Source organism: Amphiprion ocellaris, chromosome 10, assembly GCF_022539595.1.
Source record: "Amphiprion ocellaris isolate individual 3 ecotype Okinawa chromosome 10, ASM2253959v1, whole genome shotgun sequence".
In the NCBI taxonomy this organism is placed as follows: Eukaryota; Metazoa; Chordata; class Actinopteri; family Pomacentridae; genus Amphiprion; species Amphiprion ocellaris.
The window spans coordinates 32,984,643-32,998,426 of record NC_072775.1 but is presented as its reverse complement, the minus strand read 5'-3'; the positions used below and the strand labels follow the sequence as shown (position 1 = coordinate 32,998,426).

Genomic DNA, 13,784 nt, shown 5'->3' with positions numbered 1-13,784 from the left:
TGTTAAAAAAATGTGCAAAACATACAAATTGCAGAAAATGTGTGAAGAAATGAAGTGAATCATATCAGCTGAAGTTTTACTGTGATTTTCTCAAAGACAGTAAACTCAAATAAATCAAGATTTAGTCACACATTTGAAGAAAAACATAAATTATTCCAGTTGCGCTTAAGCAAACCAGCTCAGGAATAATAAAACTTGTGTCTGGCGTCACAGCAGCTCAGGTGCAAGTTTCTGAATGGGTTTCAATCACAGTGTGTCTGTGAGTGCCGTCATCTTTGGATTCATCTCTGCTGTTCTGTTTTCTTCATCTGACGGACCAAAACAAATCCTCCTTCTACGTCCGATGTTTGGACTTTCCTCCCTGAGCTCATGAGTCGTCCTTTTGTGTCTTTCAGAGGACGAGTTCGAGCCATACTACTACAAATTGCAAGATGATGAGACCACGGTTTGCCTGGCCACCGGCTTCAGCAGACACAATGCTACATCAAACCACACAGACTACTCTGAAGAGTTCAAGAAGACTGAAGCCGGTCGCATATCATCTCCAGATCCCGCTCTGTACAACCAGGTGATTTTTCCAACAGACAATGGAGAACAATGTGAAGGTGAGCGGCTTTAAATAGATTGAAATCACGTCAGCAAATGTGACACACTCAGTGGAAGCTTTTTATTTAAACTAAAAAAACTTGTGTTTGTCTTTCAGCATCTGGTACTGAGTCCGGCCCATGTGAAGATACTCTGACACCAGGTAAGTGTTGAATCTGAATGAACAGGTGACTTCAGACTCAGCTCATTTCGGCCTCGTCTACCTTTAAATGCTTTAAACCAGGGGTGTCAAACATACAGCTTGTGGACCAAAACCTGCCAGAGCATCCAGTTTGGTCCGCGGGACGACTTAGCAAAATGTAAAAATTACAGAGGTGAAAATGAACGCTTACTGTCAAAACATTTAAAGAAATTGAACATTGTGCAATATAATGTTAGTCAGCAGCTTCAGTACAATAGAGTTTAGGTTAGTGGAACCCTACTTTTATTCCGCCAAAGAACGTGGCAGAGTTATGTGACGACCGGCATGCGTTTGTCTGTCTGTCTGTCTGTCTGTGCACAACATTACTCTAAAACGGACAAACGGATGTGGATGAAATTTGCTGGGAAGCTCAGAAATGACACAAGTCGGCAGACATTTTCCGAGTTTTTTTCCATTTGTCATTCTCATCCCTGCATAATGCTGTTAAAATTGCATTTCTTTTCTTTAGAAATTTCAAGTTGTTTATAATGTTTTGTAAAAAGATTAAATGTAAACATTTTCAGAATGTACATTTTTGAACTAAAATAAAGGGGTATATTTGGAGTTGTGGTTATTTATCAGTTGTTGTGCTCTGATTTTACTGGTCCGGTCCACTGGAGATCAAATTGTGATATATTTGGCCCCTGAACTAAAATGAGTTTGACACCCCTGCTTTTAATGAACCGGAAATGGATCTTGGTGCATCATAATAAGGGACGTCTCGTTTCCTAAAACGCATATTGAGGATAGAGGGTATTTAATGGAGGAACTGTGAGGAAGGATGTGCACTTAGTGAAATGAGATAAGGGTTGTGTGTTCAAAGTGCTTCTTGGGTTTAATCTTTGTGATGTGGCTGTTTTCAGATCCAATGGTGAATGGAGTGTCTTTTACCATCCTGGTCCTCAGAGTGATCTTCCTCAAGACCGTCGTCTTTGACATCCTGATGACTATGCGGCTGTGGATCAGTCAATGTGAGTATCGAACCACCAGAGTGACACCAACGTCCATCTGAAGCTCCATTTTAATCAGTTCATCACCATCGGACGCAAAACACTCCCTCTGATGAAAAAAAGATCATTAAATTCAAACTTCAGAGCTGCACCAATCAGTCAGTTATGCAACAATTATCTTGGCAGTTAATCTTTAATAATTGCCAAACATGGAAGCCGATAATTCCTTGTTGGTAAATTTAACCCCTTTAGGTTCAAGCCGTCTGGTTGGACAAATCAAAACGCTACTTTCTGGTATTTTATAGAGCGAATAGTTAATCAGTAAAATAACTCACAGATGAATCAATGATCAAAATTATCAGTTTTTGCATCGCTGTCCAGCGGTTGTGCATTTCCTGCACATTATAAGAGTTTCAGATTAGAAGTCCCCCAGCAGGTCAAAGGGCCTTATCGCTCTGTTTCATGGTGGACTTTTTAATTACCTCAAAGCTCCATTCCGTTCTTTAGCTTTGCTACGTATAAAACCCCGGAAGTCTGTGTTTTTGAGACTGTCACCGGTACGCTGAAGCTTCAAGGCGGAAACGCTCAGCCGTTGATTATTTCATTCACCATCTTCCAGCATTTTAAAACACCATGTGGACATGTTAACAAGGTAAAGGAGACTTTAAAAACAGATGGGTTTCCATTATGTTTAGCATGCTAATAACGGCAACATCCTGATAGCTTTTTAAAACGTGCTAGCATGATAGCATAGCATAGTAGAGCTAGGGCTGCAGTGAACCAGAAGAAATGTTGGTGGACTGAAATCAGCTTCTTCTTACCTGACAAATAAAATCTGCAGGTGTGAAACTGAAGCTACCTGCAGCCTTTTTTGGTCTAAATGAGTTCTAACACAATACAACAAGCTAGTATCTTCAGCATATTAAATATCAGTACCCTGGTTCTTTTTCACTTAAATGATAACAGACTGGGAGCAGATCAGCTGCAAATATTCATATGATTTCTGAAAATATAGTGGTGGAAAATAAGGTTTCGGACACCCAGACATTTGCATGTATATTGCATTAAGAGTCAATCTTAGGTCTTCAAGTGCAGTTTCTTTTAGTACAATCACAGCCATAATACTAAACAAATCCTAAAAAAGCCATTAAAAACTTAAAATTGATTGGTTCCATAAAAACTAGAAATTTTAAGCATTGGGTAATTTTGGTAGAATTTTGTAATTTTAGGAACAATAAACGAAAAAAATATCATTTGTTTTTGTGTGTGTCTAATGCAGCCACACCTTTTGAAACACAAAAAACATTTTTCCACAAATATTTCATGATATATTTGAGATTGTGTAAATTTGAATGGTGTCCAAAAACTTTTTCCCACTACTGTATATCTACTTGATTTGGAGTTTTTGTTTCTCTGTGGTTGGTTTGCTTCTCTTTTTGGTCATTTTGCGTATTTTTGTCGCTGTTTGTCGTTCTTTGTCTGCATTTTGTGGCTTTTGGTTATTTTTTTGGAGTCATTGTACATCTGTTTTTGGTCCCTTTTGTGTCTCTTTGCCGTCGTGTCTTTGTGTTTATTTTGCACATGACTCTTTGTGGTTGTTCTGCATTTATTTATTGATCTAGTATCCCATTTGTGTGTACAAGTGGTGCTTTTATCTCCGTTTTGAACTGGAATAATGTGTGTTTGTGCTCTTTTTGTGTCTCTTTGTGCTTCTTTTCCAGGTCAATTTGTTTTTCTTTGTCTCTCTGGTGCCATTTTGTGCCTCTTGGTATTTGTTTTGCGTCATTTTGCATCTCTTCACTGTTGTTTTGTGCCCATTTGTGTTAACTTTGTGTCTCTTTTAGTCGGTTCTCTCTGGTCATTTTGCATCTAGTAGTCCTTCTGTGTGTCTGAGTGGTGATTTTAATCTTTATGCATTGAGTCTAAATCTGTGTTTATGTTGCATCTCTTTTTTTATATTTTTTTCTTCCTGTGCTTGATTTATTTTGCTCGGCTTTAGGTGAAAATGTAAACGTGGTTTAAAAGCCAAGTTTTTCATTTACAAAACGTGTTCATATGTAATGATGACGTGAATTTAACATTTTCTTTCATATTTTATCTTTTAGAAACTGGACAAACCTTCACCAGAAGGAAGAAATCTCCACGATGAAGATTCAACAACCTATTGTTCCTGTATTATAACGTGTATAAATCTCACATCAGCTGTTCATCCCTGTGGACAGACATGAAAGCTTTTTTGTATCACATGTAACGCTGATTATTTGGAAAAATAAGTTTATATTGTTGCTGTTTTTTGTTCTTTCTGTCTTATAATCACACTGACATTTAACTCACTGCTCTGTCATATCTGCTGTGTACAATAAAACTGGAAAACACACTGAGAGTGACTGTTTTGCTTTTATTTAGAATTTCTGCTTTGCTTCTTCACTGTTTTTCTGCATCATCAATTTTAAAAAAAGGATTTTATTCGAGAGAAACATGTAGAAAGTTATCAGTTATGAACCTCCAAACAGTGAAATGCATATACAAGTTGCAGTATTTGTGTAGTCCATGAAACTCTAAGCAGATTTTTTAATTAAGACATGAACACACAAAATATATCTATACACTTTCATTTGTGTGTAGTGTTGTATTTTTTGCCTATAAAAGCATACAAATTATCATTAAAAATATATGTCAAATATTGTAGTGTGGCACAGTTTGCATGAACCTGCTACTAGAACAACCTTTAAGTGTAATTAAAACCCTTAAAACACTTGCTTCAAATCATTTTTATTCCCATTATAAATTCAGATGACATGTTTGATTTTTTTCAGCTCAAGCTTCAGCTCAATTTTCACTCTAACAGATTTAAATAACAGCGTTACAACGCAAGGTACCATCGAAAGTGTAACGCAAGAAGGATGCCAGCAGTTTATGAAATCTACAGTTTTAATTGCAGCATTAGAGAGATTATAACATCCTCATTTATCTTAAACTGCAGCTTTTGTAATTTCTTAATTCCATCGTTTTAATTGCACTTTTAATTTAAAATCGAACCATTCAGCTGTTATTTTAAATGAATCCCTCCTTCTATAAACCAATGAATACAGCTCAGATACAGATTCTTTGCCCATGTGCAGAAGGCATCCTGTTCCTGTTGGATCTATCACTCGTAGTAAAACACTGGAGGACTGTTAATAAGCTTTGTGTCATTAAAGACTGTATGTGAACCTCCTCGTTGACTTTTTTTTTAAATGCTGCTTTAAAATGTGAAATGTGAAGTGATGACTGAGGCAACTTTCTAAATGATGGTCTATATTAAGATATTTCACATTTTCATATTTTTCATTTAGAAATTGGAGGGCTGCACAGTGGTGTAGTGGTTAGCACTTTCACCTTGCAGCTAGAAGATCCCTGGTTCGCGTCCCGGCTTTCCCGGGATCTTTCTGCATGGAGTTTGCATGTTCTCCCTGTGCATGCGTGGGTTCTCTCCGGGTACTCCGGCTTCCTCCCACAGTCCAAAAATATGCTGAGGTTAATTGATCATTCTAAATTGCCCGTAGGTGTGAATGTGTGAGTGATTGTTTGTCTCTGTATGTAGCCCTGCGACAGACTGGTGACCTGTCTAGGGTGTCCCCTGCCTTCACCTGAGTCAGCTGGGATAGGCTCCAGCACCCCATGACCCTAGTGAGGAATAAGTGGTGTATAGATGATGGATGGATGGATTTAGAAATTGGCCAAAATGAACCATTTGCATTGGCATAAAAATTAGGAGAATTTGTGTATTGTGTTTACACGGAGCAAATGGAAGACAAGTATGGCCACAAATTAAAAATATAAATAATAAAATATCCATAATATGCACTTGGCAAAATACTGTACTTATTTTAGGGTTGTTTAACTTTTGTCAAATAAATAATCTTTAAAATTTCACTTTTTTTTTAATGATATGTGGCATTACAACTTTGCCATGCTGCACAGAAGACATATCTGAGTTCTCCTTCTAGCCATGATTGTTCTGTTTTTGTAGCAACGCAGGACTTTATATTGCACTGAAAAATGAGCCCAAAATGAGGAAAAACATGAAAAGAGCAGAAAAAACACACAAAACTGAGTTCACAGATTTAGGGTGATAAAAGTGACTACAGTTTCTGCAGGACAGCATTTCAGAAAGGCGTTCATTGATGCTCCTTTTAGGTTGGGAGGGACTCATCTCTCTGGTAATTCTTGTTTAATCCACACTATCCTTTTTACATAAAGCAAGCCACAGAGCAACTGAAAACAAAACTAATAATACAAAAACAAACTGAACTATAGGCGAATGATGTCTAAAAATAATGGTGATGCCACCGCCATGCCTTCCTCCTCCAAATGTGGACTTTGTGGCTCTTTAAACTGTCCTGTTTGAAAACATATTATCAATCCAAATATTAATTTAGGTGTGAGGATGTGTTGAATACTGTTGATGCAGAATATAAATCCTCTTTAAATTTAGTCTAGTTTAATCACAGAAGTTGAACTTTAATCAGGTTCAGTATTAATAAAATGTCTCAGAAAGGAAGATGGACGCTTAAAACTTGGACTTTCTGAGGTCAAATATGTGTAAAATATTTTAGTGGGACACACTGCATTAACCTGCTGCTATAATAGCCTTTAAATGTCATTAAAACCCTTAAAACACTTGCTTCAAATCATATTTCAAATCATATTTATTGCCATTATAAATTCAGACACTAATGATTTTTTACAGCTGTATTTTAAATAGGGCTGAACAATTTGTGAAAAATATCTAATTGCAGTTTTTTTTTACAGGATTGATTTGCGGTAAAAAAAAAAAAATTCAGCTCAAGCTTTAGTTCAGCATTCACTGTAATAGATTTTAAAAACAGCGTTACAACACAATGTACCATCAAAAGTGTGAATGTGGACTTTGTGACTCTTTAAACTGTCTTGTTTGAAGATACATTGCTGTTCCAAATATTAATTTAAGTGTGAGGATGTGCTGAATGTTGTTGATGTACAGTATAAATCCTCTTCAAATTTATTGTAGGAATCACACAAGTAGAACTTTAATCAGGTTAAATATTTTTAAAATGTCTCAGAAAGGAAGATGCACATTTAAAACTTGAACTTTCTGAGGTCTGAGTGAACTTGTGCCCACTTAGATTTAACAATAATGTGGAGACTTGATAATCCTGGATGGTGTCAGTGTTTGGAATAAAATTGTCAACTGAAAAACATGCACATTTATTTTACAGAAAATGTTCCGTACACTAAAGTACAAGATGTTTTCTGCTACTATGCTGAGAAAAGAAGAAAAAGGGAGGGAGTTTGTATAGATCCTGTTTGAAAAAAAACAAAAAAACCTGCTGACCACTGTTCTGAAATGTAAGAAGTTTGAAACTTGTGACTTGACAGAACATCAGGGCAGGTTGTTTAGTTATTCTCTTTGGAGTTTATTCAAGCGTTCACCGTATGAGTGTGTTGTTAGTATAATGCTTTCTCATCTTCGTCACTTCTGGGACTACAGTGGAAATACTTTGAGATTTGACTTGAACTGTGACATTTTACATGTCATTTATGAGGCATTAGTGATTTTACCGGTTCCTCCTCTGCTTTCCCTGCTCTGACAGTGAGAAAACGATGAACTGAGTCATTTAGAGAGCAAATAATCAGAAAGTTAATTTCCTTAAACAGGTAGGCCGTTCAGCTTAGCTTCCACTTACAGTGCTTTGTATCTGCGTATTTTACAGCATTTTAATGAATTTATCTCATCCTGAACAATGAAAGCAGCATAACTCTGCAGTAACTCTTCATTCTGCTGGTGTTGAAGGTTGAATAACAGATTAATTAACAGACAGAGCAGTAATCAGTGTTCGGGATCTGCAGAGCTGCTCAGACTGGAACAAGCTGCGATTCTGTCTGTGGTTTCCTGTTTTTTTTCTGCTGCACAAAATTCACCAACAAGATAAGAGTGCATGTATGTGCATGCTCGCTGTTACACTTCCTTATTTGTGAGTGTTAGACCTTTAAAATGAGGACACGTTAACATGAGCAATATATTATAATTATGAGTGTTCCAAAACTACTCCCTCCTGAGTAGTTGTTTTTGTTGGACAACATGCAAATAATTCAAACTGAATTAGAAAATATGCCTTGAGATGCACAGAAAATGTTAAACCTGAACAATAATACCAATATATATATATATATATATATATATATATATATATATATATATATATATATATATATATATATATATATATATATATATATATATATATATATATATATATATATATACATATATGATTCAGATATTTCTTTGTCATTTTTGATGTGTGTTTGTGGTCATTGTCTTGCTGGAACAGTGTGTCCAAGATCCAACCTTCAGGCTGATGATTTTAGTTTTTCCTGAGGAATGTGGAGGTGATCCTCCTCCTTCTTCATTGGTCCATTTACTTTGTGGAAAGCTCCAGTTCCACAGAGCATGATACTGCCACCACCGTGCTTGGTGGTAGGTTTGGTGTTATTGGGGTTAAAGGCCTCACTTTCTTTCCTCCAAACAGATTTCTGGTCATTGCGGCCAGTAACTGAGTTTTTGTTCCATGTGACCACAGAACTTTCCTCCAGAAGACTTTGTCCATGTGATCAGCAGCAAACTTCAGCTGACCTTAAAGGTTCTGCTTCTAGAGGAAGAACTTCCTTCTTCATGGAACCTCTCAGCTTATGTTGATGTAAAAGACTGTGGACACTGATAGCTGTGTTCCAGCAGCTTCTCATTCATTGCAGATCTGCTTTTTGGTGATTCTTGCTTGATTTTTCACCAACTGTCTTTCAGCCATCAATGATAGTTTGGGTCTTTTTTCCTGATTGTGGCAGCAACACAACTATACCATGAACTTTATAATGGCAAGTAAATGTTTGCACAGATGTGTGATTTTGGGATCTGTAGCTGCTTTGAAATGGCTCCAAGTGAGTTTTCTGACTTGTCCAAGTCAATGATTTGCATCTGAAGATCATTGCTGACCTCCTCAGACTTTCCCACTGCAGTGTTTGTGGCAGAGTCTAATGAGGGGATCAAATGGTCATTATTTAAATTGGGTCAGAGGAGTCAGCAGCTGTAGTCAATTGTAGTCACTCATAAGAAGTTAAGAGGCCATGAAACTAAGAAAATTTAATTTAATAAGCACAACTTTTTTATCACCAAAACTGATAAGTCAAGCTGCTGTATATGTATTTTTGACCCAGGAGAAAATTCTTTGGAAACTCAAGACTGTCATGATATACATAATGTTCACAACTGTATGTGTTATTTGTTTAAATCTGAATTTTGAAATGGATTCGGACACAATCGCAGTCCTTTATCTTAAAATGCTCACTAACAAAAGGTTCAATCACACGTTTGTTTCTGTCCAGAACACACCAAGGTGCACTTTTCTTCTTACTTCTGCCGGTCGCTGTGGTAAACGCAGTAATTCTGACGTGAGCAGATGAACTGTCTGATCGCTGAATGTGTGCCATCACTTCCAGGTCACACTGAATGGAAGTGATGAAAACCACAGAGTGTAACACACAGCTGTGTGTGTTTGATCCACAAATACATGTCAGCCCACTTCCACTCCAGCTGTTTTCCACTGGCACAACAGTTTTAATATCTATACCATTTATATTTGGTTAATGTTTGAACACGCATTGTCACTGAGTGCTGCTAAAGGCGGAATTACTGGGTTTCATTCTATAATATATAATCACTGGCCACTTTATTAGGTACAGCTTCCTAGTAGAAGGTTGGACCCCTTTTGCCTTCAGAAAAGCATTTATTCTTGATGTCATACTTTCAACAAGGTGTTGGAAACATTCCTCAGAGATTTAGGTCCATATTGACATGACAGCATCACACAGTTGCTGCAGATTTGTCAGCTGAACATCCATGATGCCAAACTCCCGTTCCACCACATCCCAGAGGTTCTATTGGATTGAGATCTGGTGACTGTGGAGGCCATTGGAGTTCAATGAACTCATTGTCATGTTGAAGAAACCAGTTAGAGATGATTTGAGCTTTGTGACGTGGAGAATTATCCTGCTGGAAGTAGCATCAGATGATGGTCCACTGTGGTCATAAAGGGATGGACATGTTTAGCAACAATACTCAGGTAGGCTGTGGAGTTTAAACCATGATCAGTCGGTACTAAGAGGCCCAAAGTGTGCCAAGAAATTATCCCTCACACCATTATACCACCAGCAGCCTGAACTGTTAATACAAGGCAGGATGGATCCATGCTTTCATGTTGTTTACGCTAAATTATGACCATCTGAATGTCACAGCTGAAATGGAGAATCATCAGACCAGATTATGTTTTTCCAGTCTACTATTGTCCAGTTTTGGTGAGTCTGTGTGAATTATAGCCTCAGTTTCCTGTTCTTAGCTGACAGGAGTGGAACCTGGTGTGGTCTTCTGCTGCTGTAGAACGTCTTCTTCAAGGTTGGACATGTTGTGGTTCAGAGTTGGTTTTCTGTATTCCTTGGTTGTAACCAGTGGTTATTTGAGTTACTATTGCCTTTCTATCATCTCCAACCAGTCAGTCTATTCTCCTCTGACCTCTCACATCAACAAGGCATTTTGGTTCAATGGATATTTTCTCTTTTTGGACCATCGTCTGTAAACCCTAGAGATGGTTGTGCATGAAAATCCCAGTAGATCAGCAGTTTGTGAAATACTCCGACCAGCTCGTCTGGCACCAACAACCAAGCCATGTTCAAAGTCACTTAAATCCCCTTCCTTCCCCATTCTGATGCTCAGTTTGAACTTCAGCAAGTCGTCTTGACCACATCTACATGAATAAATGCATTGAGTTGTGGCCATGTGATTGGCTGATTAGCTATTTGTGTTAACAAGCTATTCAACAAGTCTACCTATAAGTGGCCAGTGAGTGTCCTTCAGCTTGAGAAACATTTGAAAAGCTTAATAATGTTTTAATGTTTTTAACGTTTATGGACTATGACTAAATACTGTTTAAAAACACCTGCATGTCAGATGGACCTATGTCATCAGCCATATTCTCCTACAGCTCCTGAGACAAAATCTGGTCAGTTTATGTCTAAAAATGTTTAAAAAACTACAGATGAAAGTGATGCACAACTAAAAAAAAACAACAGAAAGGAACTATAAAACCACCAAAGTAATAGCAAAATCTTTAAACTCAGTCTGGTTTAAAAGTAAAGGAACAAAAGTGGGTTTGAGGAATGTACAGTGTTGGTGAACATTAGCAGAACAACTTTTTATTTCTTGTTGATTTCTTTTATTCTTAGTTTATTTTATTTCTTGTTATTGTGCTGATGTCTGAAACTGTTACTGTGTCTGTGTCATTTAATATTCATTCATATATGAATTTTAATAGCTCAGGTCTGTTTTTGCAAGATTTCTGCTCAACTTCCTGCATTTTGAGGACAAAAAGATTGTTGCGTCTATGAGTGAATATTCAAGTCCTTTTGCTTCTTTCACATTTTTATTGGATGGATAGTGATTGCTTCTGTAATTAGCAAAGACTTTAACGACAGAAACAAATCAGTGACTGCTTGGTAATGAAGGAATAAGGGGACAGAAGCTGGTTTCACCTACTTCTGAACATCTGTGCAGAAGCTGACACACTTCATAGAGGCGTAAACCATTAGCTGTCACTTTGTGGAGGTGTTTTTCTCTGCGATCTGATTGGCTGCTGCAGCTGGAAAGTCTTTTGCCTCACAGTTTCCACGGGATGTGGTCGAGCTGCACAGAGACGCCTGCTTGACGTCAGAGGCGAAGGCGGCGGCGGTTCGCTGCCTCAAAGCCTGCTGGGACAGGATGTGTGTGTGTGTGTGTGTGTGTGTGTGTGTGTGTGTGTGTGTGTGGGCGGGGAAATGGAGGTCAGGTGGTGCTGAAGGTGAAGACGTACGATCAGGTGCAGCGTGAGAAAAAACAACAGATCAGAGGCCTAAATATAAACCGAAGCAGGTCGCAGGATGTAATATGGAACTGAATATCTGAGCTGAGAGTTCAGGTGCAGCTGGACGCAGAAACAGCTGCTCAGAGGCCCGAAGCCTCCTGATCTACTGAGCATTTTGAATTATATGTACTTTATTTCGCATTTTAACAGCAACTTCACAGTTTCTGTAAGAATAAAACAAGACAGCATGAAGACAGTTTTATTTTAGTGGCTATTAGCATATTTTATTTCTTCTTCTTCTTGTATTTGCTTAATTTGATTTAATTGTTGTTATTTTTATTTAATTCCTTGTCAGTTTGTACTATTTCTTCATTTTTCTTTTTTTATTTTTCGTTATATTTCTTCTTAGTTCATTTTATTTTTTGATAATTTATTTCATTTCTTCTTAGTTTAATGCATTTCTTCTTCATTCATTGTATTTCTTCTTGATTTATTTAGTTTTTTCATAGTTTTTTTCTTTTAAATTTATTTATTTTATTCTTAGTTTGTTTCATTTCTTCATCATTTATTTTATTTCTGAATATTGTTTTTTCGGTTTAGTTTATGTTAATTCTTTGTTACTTTTCATTTTTTAATTATTTTTTCATGTGTTCTTTTTTTGCTAATTTTATTTCTCCTGAGTTCATTAGATTCCTTGATAATTTGGTTTCTTCTTAGTTTATTTTTTCATTTAAATTTGTATTTTTTCTTGGAAATATTGAAATATGAGCAAATGTTTTTCCGTGATATTATTGTTATCTTTCACTTTTGTTAGAAGGTTGTGACTTTTATGGGTAAACTAGATTTTGATCAGTGCTTAAATCTTCACCTGTTGCATTTAAAATGCTAATCTGCAAAGTAACACCTAAGTTAAATGGCTGCTAAATATAGTGCTGTAAGAAGTATAAAGTAGTACTAAATGATGAAATAAACTAATAAAGCTCGAATGCTTTAAATAAAGCCACTATATGCAGTCTGTTGTGTTGCCCACAGGTTCATTGCACTTTGTTGATGAGAAAAACATACTGAATGTGATGTAGGATGTTTGTGTTTTGATGTTGGCCTTTTGAATCACCTGAAGGAACCGGATGTCTAGTTGTTCCAGTTAGATGTCAGTTTGCATCAGGGATGTTAGAGTTTTATTGCCCCCAGTCAGATCTAAGCCAAAAACAAGCCTCAATCTGATACCATTTTCCCAGACAGTACACACTTCAAGCACATGAACGTTATTAAAATCTATCCAGTGTATATGCTGATCAACTGGATAAAAATGGCCTTTTTTGCATCCAAGCTGTGCCTTAATGTTACCTCTTAGGATTTAATACTGTCCAAGCAGAGGAGAAATCACTCAGACTACTAGCTTTGTGGGGTTAAACTAGCAGGCCACCATGACTGAGACTCTTGTGGTCCTTAATGACCTCCAGCAAGAGCTCTTGTGGTCAAGATAAAGTAGGATCATCTACAATTTGTACAGTTTCATTTAGCAGATTCTTTTATCCAAAGCAAACTACATCTGACAGTAGATGCAACACAAGCAAAGATCTAGTCAGGAGGAAATGACCAGGAAAAGAGCCATGAAACTAATTAAAGTGTGATAATAGGACCATGATGCCTACAGGAAGTGCAGGAAGTAATAGGACTATTATTGTTTTTATTTTCACTATTTATTTATTTATTAATTTTTTTGCAGTCTGCCAAGTGTGAATGTGTTCAGTTTTTAGGTTTCATGGTTTTTAGTCTTTTCTTAAAGACTGAGAAGGATTCTAGCACAGTTTAACTTTATTCTATTGGTATATATTACACAGCAGCTTACCTGATTCCCTTTACATGTCTGAAGACCGAAACAGCAACAATAACACTGGACAGATGTCAAGTTGACTGACTACTAATTGATAATGTAGGTAATAATTGAAAAGTATCAGTGAAATAGCTTTTTCTGATAGATGTTTGATGCCTTGATCGACCCCCATCCCAAACTTTAAGACCAGATCCCTCATTTGAACATTTACTGTAGGAGTCGTGTGTGTTTGCAAAAGTGCTTTTGTGAATTGATTCAGGTTAATTTAGTCTTGCTTTGTGTTTTCTCTTCTCTCTCAC

General features: G+C 36.9%; 1 protein-coding gene across 11 annotated transcripts in view; it reads left to right on the top strand.

Annotated features, from left to right (window-relative positions):
• LOC118469336 (M1-specific T cell receptor alpha chain-like) overlaps window positions 1-4,114 on the top strand; it is a 49,818-nt gene extending 45,704 nt beyond the window's left edge. For all 11 annotated transcript variants that reach the window (XM_055014537.1, XM_055014535.1, XM_055014538.1 and 8 more), the window contains exons 2-5: window positions 396-605; window positions 704-748; window positions 1,651-1,758; window positions 3,843-4,114. In XM_055014537.1, coding sequence (XP_054870512.1) covers window positions 396-605; window positions 704-748; window positions 1,651-1,758; window positions 3,843-3,844 — 365 coding nt within the window. In that variant the 3' untranslated portion in view covers window positions 3,845-4,114. The remainder of the gene's footprint in view (window positions 1-395; window positions 606-703; window positions 749-1,650; window positions 1,759-3,842) is intronic.
• Window positions 4,115-13,784: the final 9,670 nt, after the last annotated feature.